Source organism: Daldinia vernicosa, assembly GCF_022497035.1.
Source record: "Daldinia vernicosa strain CBS 139.73 unplaced genomic scaffold F5Y00scaffold_7, whole genome shotgun sequence".
NCBI classification, from domain to species: domain Eukaryota; kingdom Fungi; phylum Ascomycota; class Sordariomycetes; order Xylariales; family Hypoxylaceae; genus Daldinia; species Daldinia vernicosa.
The window spans coordinates 348225-362004 of NW_025953923.1; the positions used below are offsets into that span (position 1 = coordinate 348225).

At 46.9% G+C, this 13780-nt stretch overlaps 4 protein-coding genes across 4 annotated transcripts; all 4 read left to right on the forward strand.

The window, feature by feature from the left end:
* Positions 1-572: 572 nt before the first annotated feature.
* On the forward strand, positions 573-2796 carry F5Y00DRAFT_192208 (uncharacterized protein). Its single transcript, XM_048005187.1, has 8 exons — positions 573-1149; positions 1225-1532; positions 1608-2087; positions 2147-2256; positions 2310-2352; positions 2410-2468; positions 2529-2610; positions 2663-2796. The coding sequence occupies exons 1-8, from the start codon at positions 875-877 to the stop codon at positions 2689-2691; spliced, it is 1386 nt and encodes a 461-aa protein (XP_047868193.1). The 5' UTR covers positions 573-874; the 3' UTR covers positions 2692-2796.
* A 1622-nt stretch (positions 2797-4418) lies between these two features.
* F5Y00DRAFT_227706 (putative myosin MYO2) lies at positions 4419-10723 on the forward strand. Its single transcript, XM_048006523.1, has 7 exons — positions 4419-5133; positions 5210-5342; positions 5414-5603; positions 5660-9491; positions 9544-9617; positions 9676-9890; positions 9948-10723. Exons 1-7 carry the CDS (start codon positions 4999-5001, stop codon positions 10088-10090), a joined length of 4722 nt encoding a protein of 1573 aa, XP_047868194.1. The 5' UTR covers positions 4419-4998; the 3' UTR covers positions 10091-10723.
* Positions 10724-10824: 101 nt separating this feature from the next.
* On the forward strand, positions 10825-12105 carry F5Y00DRAFT_227707 (P-loop containing nucleoside triphosphate hydrolase protein). The gene is made up of 3 exons (XM_048006524.1): positions 10825-11437; positions 11619-11767; positions 11858-12105. The coding sequence occupies exons 1-3, from the start codon at positions 11255-11257 to the stop codon at positions 12060-12062; spliced, it is 537 nt and encodes a 178-aa protein (XP_047868195.1). The 5' UTR covers positions 10825-11254; the 3' UTR covers positions 12063-12105.
* Positions 12106-12616: 511 nt separating this feature from the next.
* Positions 12617-13761, forward strand: F5Y00DRAFT_192350 (inosine triphosphatase). Its single transcript, XM_048005189.1, has 4 exons — positions 12617-12986; positions 13095-13276; positions 13392-13425; positions 13543-13761. The coding sequence occupies exons 1-4, from the start codon at positions 12739-12741 to the stop codon at positions 13643-13645; spliced, it is 567 nt and encodes a 188-aa protein (XP_047868196.1). The 5' UTR covers positions 12617-12738; the 3' UTR covers positions 13646-13761.
* The last annotated feature ends 19 nt before the right edge of the window (positions 13762-13780 follow it).

The following is a 13780-nucleotide window of genomic DNA, read 5'->3' on the forward strand; positions in this document are numbered from 1 at the left end:
TAAATAGGCATACTCTTCAGGCTGACACGAGGGGAGGAAAAGGTCAAGTTGCTTGGCTCGTCAATAATGCATTCAACTAAAGAATCCATATGAAAGTTGACGGAAGTTTGTGTCTTGCATATATGTACATCGGATGTTCCACATGGAGTTGATTTGCTCTCCTCTTGCGTATTGTGTCGTTACTCCACGTGCTGCCCACACGAATTTGTGAAATAAACGCCCCCCCTTTTTTAATATTTCCCGAGTGTTTACCTACCTAGGTACATGTCCTTTACAACTTGTTATTTTTCCAAGTTCAACAACAAGTCCCATTGATATATTAAACAATTTCCGAGGTAATCGATGACCGATAAAAAAAAACATTCAAGACTAGGAATTTTTCAGAAGCAAATTTAACTAGTATCGAGGTTCAACCACTTTGTTTAAAGAAGACATGATGAAGAAGACAATAGTAGATGGGTTCCCTATACTACAACTTACTCGTGACTCACGGATCTCACGGATTTGATAATGACGTCCGATGACGGGATCTAAATTACGGGGAGTTAGAATTTAAACTAGGTATCTTATTTTCTTATTTTCTATTACTTTAACAAAAGTCGACGAAAAAAAAAGTTGGGTCTCGTGGCATATTACGTGAAGCGATAGGATGCGATAGGATGCGCTAAGCCATAAATTGTGGTACATAGGTTAGGTTAGGTAGGTATCCTCGACGCTCTAACTTTTAACTATAACCGTTTCTCAAAACTTTTCCCGATTCTGAGTCAAACCGCACCTGCTTCTGGCTATACTGGCTATAAGTAACTAGCCATTCTTCGTTATTTCCTACCTAACGTTTGCATTCTATATTCTCAAATAAAACGATTACAAAATCATGACGCAAGCACAGAACATCTTCAAGGCTCCCGAGTCCGAACTGTCGGTCTCACCATCAGCTGCCACATTTCACTCCCCGCTATCCAGCTTCGGCGGGGCATTTCCCCAGCGAGCTCAGCCGAAGCAGCTTAAGCCCTTTAACACTCAAGATATTAAAATCCTCTTGCTTGAGAATGTCAATCAGAGCGGTAGAGATATTTTGACTGGTCAGGGTTACCAAGTCGAATTCCACAAGAGCTCATTGCCTGAAGATCAGCTCATTGAGAAGATCCGGTGAGTTTTGTTACTTTAAATTGTATAAGAGAAGTAGTAAGTAGTAAGTAGTATGGCTCTAACAGAAACTACCAGGGATGTTCATGTCGTTGGCATTCGCTCAAAAACCAAGTTAAACGAGAAAGTCCTTCGCGAGGCCAAGAACCTCTTAGTTATTGGCTGTTTCTGCATCGGTACGAACCAGGTAGACTTGGAGTATGCCGCTCACCATGGCATTGCCGTCTTCAATTCGCCATTTGCAAACTCTCGTAGTGTGGCCGAGCTCGTCATTGCCGAGATCATCTCTCTAGCCCGCCAATTGGGCGATAGGTCCAATGAGATGCACAAGGGCACCTGGAACAAAGTGAGCAACAAGTGCTGGGAGATTCGTGGCAAGACTCTTGGTATGTATTGCATCACTTAGACTCACTTATACACCAACACATCTACACCAAGAGCTAATTTTGACCGTATTAAAGGAATCATCGGATATGGACATATTGGCTCGCAGTTGTCCGTCCTTGCGGAAGCCATGGGAATGTCGGTTATTTATTACGACGTCGTGAACTTGATGGCACTAGGCACGGCTAGACAGGTACCCAAACTAGAGGACCTCCTGAGGGAGGCCGACTTCATAACTCTACACGTCCCAGAGCTACCCGAAACCAAGAACATGATCTCTGAAGCGCAACTCAAACATATGAAAGACGGCTCGTACCTCATCAACGCAAGCCGTGGAACTGTGGTTGACATCCCCGCCCTAATCAACGCCATGCGCAGTGGCAAGATCGCAGGAGCCGCATTAGATGTTTACCCGAGCGAGCCGCGCGCAAACGGCGACTATTTCATTAACAACCTGAATGGCTGGGAAGAAGATCTTCGTAGCCTGAACAACATCATCCTCACCCCTCACATTGGTGGCAGCACCGAAGAAGCCCAGAGAGCTATTGGCGTAGAAGGTAACAAAGATCACATTGCAACAGTTCGAGATATCCATGCTAACGTGACTATTACATAGTCGGCGATGCTTTAGTTCGATATATCAACCTGGGCATTACCTTGGGTAGCGTAAATATGCCCGAGGTCAATATGCGCTTGTTAACTTTGGAGGAGCCCAACCACGCACGAGTAAGAAATCTTGGACTGCGTACACCTTTATGGCAACCTCTAATTCGCCACAGATCATCTACATCCACAAGAACGTGCCTGGTGTCCTCCGTAAGGGTAAGTAAACTAAATGTACATACACGTGATCATATCTGTATACTTATACTTAAGCAGTGAACGAAATTCTCGGAAACCACAATGTCGATAAGCAAATTAGCGACAGCAAAGGAGATGTATGTTCTTATACTCTTTTATACGTATCTATTCATTGCGCTCTAAGCTAACGTACGCAGCTTGCCTATCTTATGGCGGATGTTAGTGACGTCCAAACGAGCGATCTAAAAGAGATTCAAGATTCGCTTGAAGCACTAAGCTGTAAGTACTAGTCTATATCCTCCATATATACACAGCTAACCCAGCCTGCAAGCCCGTGTCTTGACGCGCGTGCTGTATTAGGTAACAGTTTGTGACGGGTAGCAGACGAATTCGGAGAATGCTAATGATGAGAATGTATTGAGCCAAACAAATAATTATTGCATGACGGGTATGTAAAATTCAACTTACGACAAGACGGATACCCAAGAAAATTGCATCAGTATGGTTGGGAAAAGGGGCATAAGGTTCAACAGAAAAGCCCAAGGCATAGGGGTATCATTTATTCTAGCATGAACATATCTAGGTGGCTACTTATAGAGCATGATTTTATTGTAGCTCGACGCTCCGGACGTTCCGCCAAGTGTCTTATACCTCCTTTTCTGAAGAGCCGCACGAAGCTGGTTAGTATCTACGGATATCACCGGTGGCATCGGGGAAGAAACAGAGGAGGAAAAGATATACAGTGCTATTGATACTTCTAGTCGAAGTATTTAACTAATGAATTGAATGGCCTGAATTGTAAGTAGTTACTTGGTTTCCCCTTAAAGGGACTTGCCAACCTGTGGCTTGTGCTTGACCCGCGTAAGAAGGAAAGGCTCCGGATTGCCGAAAGATGAAACAACTATTTTGTTGGAGATGGCCAAGTGTGTAAACACATATGTTACCACGTATGTATCGTGGTATGTAAGCACATTTGGAGATCTGGGGATGAGGGTTGGTTGTGAGTGTCGGGTTTCTATGCACCACCAGGCTCGGGCTGCCACCCCCTGCAGACACAGATTTTGTATCCAGAATAAAAGGATTTGATATCCGCCTCCTACAATGTCACATGTAGAGAAACATACGTTTGGTAATGTTTAATGTTTTACTTAGTTAATCTTTCCGACCTTTAACAAGCCAAATATGTAGAAAATGATATATACATATATGATCTAGTTAGCGACAAGTATGGTAGGGACCGGCTTGACATCGGCGGGAGAAACCTTGAGTCTTTTTTTTTTTTTTTCCTCTTTGCCTCGCTAGTTCATTAGACGGTCAAGGATCCTGGAAAGGAGGTAGATATGGCGTGGAGGCTAGGAGGGGAGAATATGGAGCAACACGTTACTATTAGGAACTAGAATAACTACCTGGTACGCTCGCACCTTTTAGATCCCGCAACTATTATTGTATTTTTATTTTTGATTGGTATTTTTATGTGGCTTGGGGATATTCATTACATAGTACGAGTGATGGATGAAATCTACATAAACATTGAATGTAGGTAGCATCCGAATTGTAACCATAAAGTGAGATATTGTAAATATAAAATATCCCACTTCCGATAAATGTACTCTGATGTATGCAGGTACATGGCACAAACCTACAGATGCATACTGTCATCTCTTCAATTTGATTGACTGGAGTAGGCTGCCACAACAGTATATTAACGAAAATAGACCTGCAGAATTGACGCTTTGTCAACCGCCAAAGTTGCACCAGACACAACCTTTCTGCACGAAAAAGGGAGGAGAGTGAATCGCAAAGAAGCGGAGGTAAATACATACCTACCTCCTATATAGTGTATGTACGATGTACACCCACTTATAGAAAAGTGGATAACTTCCAGCTGTACATACGCTATGTATGTAAGACGCACCGCCTTAGCAACATTTTTACCAAGTAAAAGATACGTTGTCAGATACGTATTTAAACTGTGTTAGTAGGTAAACTGTACATACCTGGCACTCCCGAACAAGGTAAGCCCGGTCCGTCAAGAACTGAAAGAATTAAAAATGGCTGGAAGACCCTTTTCTCGAAAAACAAACCCCTGTCACTGAACTCGTACTAGGCCGATATAGGTAACGCTCTCTCCTTTATCCCCTACCTCCCCTAAATTTCAATCATTGAAGGGCGGGTTTGGCAGCATCCATGACCAAGTGGTAAAAGTGACAATACATACATTAGGTACCGGTATTACAGATTATTGCAGGTATTGCATTGTACATACAGCCGTACAACATCACACAACGCCGTCGACAAAACCTCGCCTTCACCTTATTTTATTTTTCTCCTTCTTTACATAGTAGTTGTGAGCATCACCGTCATAAGCGTCATAATCTACCTTGAAGGGCCTGCCAGTTTTAGATCCTTTCCAGGCCCTCTTCTCTCCGTTCTGTACACCGGTCTCTAGTGGGCTTTCTCATAGGCTTCCTTCGTTCAGTACATATTTCCTCGCTTGTCCTTCCTGTCCAACCAGCGAATCAGCGAAACTCGAGCGACCGATACGAATGCCTCGTGCTACTTACCGCTTCCCCCTAATAAGTGGCCTAATATCCTTCCGCCTCTCGCGACCCGATCGATCTTGATTTCTGCTATATTCTCCCACCCGATTTATATCAATAGCCTCTCATGTCGCATAGCTACGATGTTGGTACGAGAGCTTGGCAGCCAGATGCCACCGAGGGCTGGGTGGCATCCGAGGTTGTCAAGAAGACTGTCGATGGCGACAAGGTGACCTTGGTCTTCAAGCTCGAGAATGAAGAGGTACGCGAAGCTTGCAGTTTGGCATGGCGTCGGAGGGCTTTCAAAGCACAACCCTGACCGCTAATCCGCTCTCTAGACCAAGACGATAGAGCTCTCAGCCGAGGCTTTACAAAATGCCAACGACCCGTCCTTACCACCACTGATGAACCCTGCGATGCTCGAAGCCAGCGATGATTTAACAAATCTATCCTATCTTAACGAGCCGGCCGGTATGCATGACCCCGCCAACATTTCCAAGTCCAATGTTGGACCCAGATATTAATTTATCCTGTCTATGTAGTACTTCAGGCCATCCGCCTACGATATGCGCAAAAAGAAATATACACGTACAGCGGTATAGTGCTGATAGCTACGAATCCATTTGCTCGGGTCGACTCTCTCTATGTCCCGGGCATGGTCCAAGTTTACGCTGGCAAGCAGAGGGAGTTGCAAGCACCCCATCTGTTTGCCATCGCCGAAGAAGCTTTCATGTAAGCATATATGCATCCAAACATTCTATTCCATATATAACTAACCCTAGATGTAGAAAAATGATCAAAGATGCCAGGAATCAAACCGTCGTAGTTTCAGGAGAGTCAGGTGCTGGAAAAACCGTCAGTGCCAAATACATTATGCGATACTTTGCCACAAGAGAGACTCCAGATAATCCAGGAGGTCGATTCAAGAAGGGCGCCGAAGGCATGAGCGAGACGGAGGAGCAAATTCTAGCGACTAACCCTATCATGGAAGCATTTGGAAACGCTAAGACAACTCGAAACGACAACTCGTCGAGATTTGGAAAGTATATAGAGATCATGTTCGACAACAAGACGAATATTATTGGTGCTAGGATCCGAACATACCTCCTCGAACGGTCGAGATTGGTGTTCCAGCCCCTGAAGGAAAGGAATTACCACATTTTCTATCAGTTACTGGCCGGAGCAACGGATAAAGAACGACAGGAACTTAGCCTACTACCGGTCGAGCAGTTCGATTACCTTAACCAGGGAAACTCTCCTACGATCGATGGGGTGGACGATAAGGCAGAATTTGCTGCCACTAAGAGCTCGTTGAAGACAATCGGTGTCGACGAAGCTCAGCAGGCTGGTATCTTCAACCTCCTTGCCGGTCTGCTACACCTGGGTAACGTTAAGATCGGTGCTTCGAGGAATGATAGTGTACTGGCCCCTACAGAACCGTCTCTAGAGAAGGCTTGTTCCATTCTTGGAATCGACGCCACAAACTTCGCCAAGTGGATTGTGAAAAAGCAGCTTGTCACTCGCGGCGAAAAGATCGTCTCGAACTTGACACAACAGCAAGCCCTAGTCGTGCGAGACTCGGTAGCTAAATACATCTATTCGAGTCTTTTTGATTGGTTGGTGGAGGTCATCAACAGGAGTCTTGCTACCGAGGAAGTCTTGAGTCGTCTTTCCTCCTTCATCGGCGTACTTGATATTTACGGTTTCGAGCACTTTGCTAAGAACTCATTCGAACAGTTCTGTATCAACTATGCCAACGAGAAGTTGCAGCAGCAGTTCAACTCGCACGTATTCAGATTGGAACAAGAAGAATACGTGCGAGAACAGATCGACTGGAAATTTATCGAGTTCTCTGACAACCAGCCGTGTATCGATTTGATCGAAGGTAAATTAGGTATTCTATCTCTTCTCGACGAAGAGTCTAGGCTACCTATGGGTGCTGATGAGCAATTCGTTACGAAGCTCCATCACAACTTCTCTGGCGATAAGAATAAGTTTTACAAGAAGCCTCGATTTGGAAAATCTTCGTTCACCGTCTGCCATTATGCTGTTGATGTCACGTACGAGTCGGAGGGCTTCATCGATAAGAATAGGGATACGGTCCCTGACGAGCATATGGAGATTCTTCGCGCGACGACGAATAAGTTCCTTAGTAGCGTGCTTGCTGCAGCGTTGGCCGTCCGCGAAAAGGACGTCGCTTCCTCGGGCTCCGCCGTCGCGAAGCCCGCCGCAGGTAGGAAGATAGGAGTTGCTGTTAACCGCAAGCCTACCCTTGGTGGTATCTTCCGCTCCTCGCTTATCGAATTAATGAACACGATCGGCAACACCAACGTCCACTATATCCGTTGTATTAAGCCGAACGAGGCCAAGGTTGCGTGGAAGTTTGAAGGTCCCATGGTGCTCAGTCAACTGAGGGCCTGTGGTGTACTCGAGACTATTCGTATCAGTTGCGCTGGTTATCCCGGACGCTGGACTTATGAGGAATTTGCTCTACGGTACTACTTACTAATACCGTCAAACCGGTGGCAGACTGAGATCCGGCAGTTGGTTAAAGAGATTCTGGCACAGGCACTCGGTTCGGGAACGGGCACTGGAACCGACAGCTATCAGCTAGGTTTGACTAAGATCTTCTTCCGTGCGGGTATGCTCGCGCACCTGGAAAACCTTCGCCAGAGCCGCATGACCGAGGCTGCTGTCTTGATCCAAAAGAATCTCAAGGCCAAATACTACCGCCGTAAATATCTCGAAGCACGAGCTGCTATCGTTACCTTCCAGTCGCTCGTCAGAGCCTACACGACCCGGAAAGCAGCTCAGGAATTACGCACGGTCAAGGCTGCAACAACAATACAGAGGGTGTGGAAGGGGCAGAAGCAACGCAGGGAATTCCTGCGAATCCGCAACAGTGTCATACTCGTACAGGCTATTGCCAAGGGTTACCTGCGAAGGAGAGAGATCATGGAAACTCGCGTGGGCAATGCTGTTCTTCTAATCCAGCGAGTGTGGCGGTCGAGGCGACAAGTCAGGACGTGGAGAAGCTACCGCAAGAAGGTGATATTAATACAGAGTTTGTGGCGCGGAAGGCAAGCAAGGAAGGAATACAAGACGATACGCGAGGAGGCTCGCGACCTAAAGCAGATTTCGTACAAGTTGGAAAACAAGGTCGTCGAACTCACGCAGTCTCTGGGTACTATGAAGACTCAGAACAAGAATCTTCAGAGTCAAGTGGAAAACTACGAAAACCAAATCAAGTCGTGGAAGACCCGTCACAACGCTCTCGAGACCAGGTCAAAGGAGCTTCAAGCAGAGGCCAACCAGGCTGGTATCGCCGTAGCCAAGCTGCAGGCCATGGAGGAGGAGATGAAGAAGCTGCAGCACAACTTCGACGAGTCAACTTCAAGCGTCAAGCGGATGCAAGAGGAGGAGCGGGAGCTCAAGGAGTCTCTGCGAACCGCGAATGCCGAGTTGGAACGCATCAAGCGGGAGAGCACGCTTCACGAGAACGAGAAGATGACCCTGCGGGATCAACTAGCCCAAATGGCCGAAGAGCTCGAGCTGGCCAAGCGGTCGGCTCCTCTCAACGGAGAGCTTATCAACGGCAACGGTGTTACCGCTCCTCCCAACGGCCTCATCAACTTGGTGTCGTCCAAGAAGCCCAAGCGCAGGAGCGCCGGTGCGGAACCCAGCGGAATGGACCGCTTCAGTGCCGCGTACAATCCTCGCCCAGTCTCTATGGCCGTCACCAACGCCAGACCTGGTACTGGGTACATGCCGGGTGCTGACACCATCGAGATGGAGTTGGAGAACTTACTTGCCGACGAAGATGGCTTGAACGAAGAAGTCACATTGGGCCTAATTAAGAACCTGAAGATCCCATCGCCGAGCACGACGCCACCTCCTTCAGACAAGGAAGTTCTTTTCCCTTCCTACCTCATCAATCTCGTCACGTCCGAGATGTGGAACAATGGTTTCGTCAAGGAGTCGGAGAGATTCTTGGCAAACGTTATGCAGTCGATCCAGCAAGAAGTTATGCATTACGATGGGGATGACGCGATCAACCCAGGTGCCTTCTGGTTGTCTAACGTGCACGAGATGTTATCATTTGTATTCCTTGCCGAGGATTGGTACGAGGCCCAAAAGACGGACAACTATGAGTACGACCGTCTGCTGGAAATTGTCAAGCACGATCTTGAGAGTTTGGAATTCAACATCTATCATACGTGGATGAAGATTCTCAAGAAGAAGCTGCAGAAGATGATCATTCCTGCTATTATTGAGTCTCAATCCCTACCGGGCTTCGTTACGAACGAAAGCAACCGATTCCTCGGCAAGCTGTTGGCGACCAACTCGCAGCCTGCTTACAGCATGGACAACCTTTTAAGCCTGCTAAACAGCGTCTTCAGGGCGATGAAGGCTTACTACTTAGAAGACACTATCATCACACAAACCGTCACGGAGCTCCTCAAGTTGGTGGGCGTTACCGCGTTCAATGACCTACTCATGCGCAGGAATTTCCTCTCGTGGAAGCGTGGCCTGCAAATCAACTACAATATTACTCGGATTGAAGAGTGGTGCAAGAGTCACGACATGCCCGAAGGCACTCTGCAGCTTGAGCATCTTATGGTAAGTTGACCGAAAACGAGTACTTATAGACTATGGCTAACACTCAGTTTAGCAAGCAACGAAACTCCTACAGCTCAAGAAAGCGACCTTGAATGATATTGAGATCATTCAAGATATTTGCTGGATGTAAGTAGAGAGCAGACCGAGATTCGAAGAACTTATTGTAGCTAACTCGTATTCACAGGCTCTCTCCCAACCAAATCCAGAAGCTTCTAAACCAATACCTAGTGGCGGATTACGAGCAACCTATCAACGGGGAAATCATGAAGGCCGTGGCATCGAGAGTAACGGAGAAGAGCGACGTTCTCTTATTGGCGGCGGTAGATATGGAAGACAGTGGACCGTATGAGATCGCCGAACCCCGCGCTATTACCGCTCTGGAGACATACACCCCATCATGTAAGTTTATCGTGCTTATGCCCGAGATGAACGACGGCTGACTTGAATTCTTTACAGGGTTACAAACTCCTCGACTAAAGAGGTTGGCGGAGATAGTATCTGCGCAGGCTATTGCACAACAGGAGAAGATGGAAGCGGACGAGTACGACGGCGACGGCGAACTAGCCGAGGTCGACGAAGTTGAAACTGGCAGTGCGTAGAACCGTAATACCGGCGACTTGAGACCCGCCGGAGCTAAGATGCCGCGTCTTCCCATAACGGTAAGAATATGGCGAGGCCCAGGCGGGTAGGGGCGCGGGACGAACATGTCAGCATAGACAGTTCATATAAGGGCTGAGACGGCAGGCAGCTTCGAGTCCCTTGACGGCCGCACGGGAAGAAGTGGCGGTTAGGACGAGCCAAGGTGGAGATTTTAATGGATATAGAAAGGCTCGCACGAACCACGGACCGGGGGCGTTTTAACGATGCATGCATGCAAGCTGATGCCTTTTATATTTATGATGATTTTAGACGTCCCAGTTCCGGTGGCGGGCCAGGAAAGGAGAGTGTATACCAAAAAGAAAGAAGAGAGGAAACGAGACGTGTGATACTGTAGCATCTAGCTAAGGTGTATGGGTTTGTACATGCTGACGAAACGAAGAAGAGATGATGCATTTTTATTTTATTTTTCAGCTCTGCGAGGTAGCGTTCTTGTCTCTCCGCGTACGCGAAGCCTACTACTACGTATTTGAATTACGAGATAATGTCCATGAACTACTTTACTAACCTTTAATTTTATAATTGTTGTTAAATTATAATATTTTTCGTTCTTAATATATGAAATATGGTGAGTGGTAGGTAGTGTTGGTGTTGATGTTAGAGGGATGGATGAATGTTTGCGTACTACCTAAGGAATAAACCGACCGGATTCGACGGGTAGGTACACGTGATCTGGTTTTAAAAAAAAAATCCACTAAGTGATGGAAGGTTTTCGCTATAAAGGCAAAGGTACGTTATGAAACAGAAATTGGAAATTAAACCTCTGGCTTATGACAATTAAATCGGAAGTGAATTGTCGAGTTTTAAAAGCACGACCTGATCAATATACGACAATTCTAAACAATCGATATTTTCAATTGTTGGTTTTTATTTCCAAGCTGTCTCCTTGTTGAGTGCGCCCCTAGGCTGATAAGTCTTCTGTCTCTCACTGGAACCACTCTCATACCGAAGTCTGAAAAGAGCAAGCAATTTAATTAATCCAAGCCAGCTTTTTTGAGGAAAAAGGAAACTACCTGCCTTTAAACCCAAAAAAGGGTTTGCTGGTTAGATAAAATAAAGTCAGACGGAGAGAAGGAGAAAAGAAAAGAAGGAAAAGGAAAAGGACAATGCGCACCGAACCAAACATCATCATCACGGGCACGCCGGGCGTGGGCAAGACGACGCACGCGGAGGTGCTGGCGGAGCGGACGGGGATGCGGCATGTCTCGGTGAATCAGGTGGTTAAGGATAAGGAGTGCCATGAGGGGTGGGATGAGGAGTTTAAGAGCTGGATCGTTGATGAGGATAAGGTGAGTTTATGTAGTTTCTTGCCTGGTTTTTTTTCTTTTTTTTTTTTATGCTTTAATTATGTTCGTTAGGGGGGTTGTTTCATTTTTGATGGGTTAGGAGAAGAAGAGAAGGGAGGTGGAGGTGGAAGTGAGAGGGAAAAGAAACGAAACTAAGGACGAGAGAGCTAATCGAGGATGATAGTTACTCGATGCGCTAGAAGAGGACAATGTCAAGGCCGGCGGCTGCATCATAGACTGGCACGGCTGCGAGATCTTCCCGGAGAGTTGGGTCGATCTGGTGGTAGTGCTGCGGGTGGACTCGAGCACTCTATATGATCGATTATCCTTAAGGTTCGTCTCTCCTTCTCTCCCCTCTCTTCCTTCTCCTTTCTCATCCATTCCCTCGTCTCACCCCCCTTTCCCCCATGCTAATAAAAATAGGAAATACCCCGAAGCAAAACTACAAGAAAACATAGACTCGGAGATCATGGAGGTGCTACTACAAGAGGCACGAGACAGCTACGACGAGCAGATCATCGTCGAGCTGACGAGTAACTCGACCGACGAGATGGAGAGTAATGTCGATCGCATCGAGGCGTGGATTAAGCAGTGGAAGCAGGATCATGCTGCGGATGGGGAGCAGTAAGGGATGTATTGATTAGGTAGTTAAATTGATGAGATACCCGTGATGTAAGACTGCGCCTTGACCGGTGATAAAAATATATGATATTTACTATTAATCTAGTTAACCTATCTACATCTACATAGAGAGCCTAGCCCAGCCTCAAAATCTCAATAAATATAGGTACTCAAAAGTTAAGTGTAAAATAGCCTCCTATATTATTCCTCGCCAATAATCAGCATATGTAAAAACCATGGCATATTTAATATTACCATCCCCTATTGTGCATCCAGCACTCCGCCTCGTTGGGCTGATACCAAGGACCAAAGTTGGTCTATAGCCAAGTGTCTCCGCCAATGAGATAGCAGTAAAAAAACCGCAACGACAAACTTTTTAGCCTCAGCTAACATCTGCATTAGGTAGTATGCATGTCGCCGGTGCGTCACACCGGACATTTTTTATTTTTCTCGAGGATATAAATAAAGACGAACGAACGATAGACTTGCGATCGAAGAGATAGATCAATTTCTAAAAAGGGGCAGTAGTTATCTACTGAACTACTAATTTACTTCTATCTTCTACGTGCACTATTTCGATTTCGATTTAGATATTTTATTTATTTATTCAACTCCAGCACTTATATCAATTCCACCAACACCACACACACACACTCACTCACTCACACACACACTCACCCACCATGTCCGCCCCCGTCCTCAACTTCATAACCGGCAACGCCAACAAACTCTCCGAGGTGCGCGCCATCCTCGAACCAGCCGGCATCTCCGTGCGCAACCAGCCCCTCGACCTGCCCGAGATCCAGGGCTCCCTCGAGGACGTGACGCGCGAGAAGTGCCGCGCCGCCGCCGCCCAAGTCGCCGGCCCGGTGCTCGTCGAGGACACGTGCTTGTGCTTCGACGCGCTGAACGGGCTGCCGGGGCCGTACATGTACGCATCCCCCCATCCATCCACTACTTTTCATGTAGTTATACATATATTTATACATATATGAGAGAAGTATATATATCTATATAATTACTAACACACCCCACGCAGAAAATGGTTCATGCAATCCATCGGCCACGCAGGCCTCAACAACCTTCTCGCCGCCTACGACGACAAGTCCGCCCAGGCCGTCGCCACCTTTGGCTTCTGCCAGGGGCCCGGCCACGAAGTGCTCCTGTTCCAGGGGCGCACGCACGGCAAGATCGTGCCTCCGAGGGGTCCTACCACGTTCGGTACGTCCCCCCCTTATTTCTCCGGTTTAACTTACTTACCTACTTATTTACTTACCACCAAGCGACTAACGACTATGCCAAATGACTACCTAAACTAACTAACCGTCTCTCCTAGGCTGGGATCCCATCTTCGAGTATGACGGACAGACGTAAGTTTCCCCTTTTCTTCTCCCCTTCTCTCCTTAGCATGACATTCTATCTACAGCCGGCATTACACGGTGCAATCAAGAAAGAAAGAAAGAAAATAAACTAACAAACGATCGCAGCTACGCCGAGATGGACAAGGCCGCCAAGAACAAGATCTCGCACCGCTACAAGGCGCTCGAGAAGCTGCGCGCGTGGATCGAGGGCGGCGGCATGAAGGCGTAAGGAAGTAAGGGGGCGCTTATTAGACGCGCATGAATGATTAACTTAGATCTTTGCATATGTAGACATACTCACATACTCGCGTACGAGAGAATCCCATACGGTGGTTCTCGGTTACCAAAGGGTCAATAGATAAAT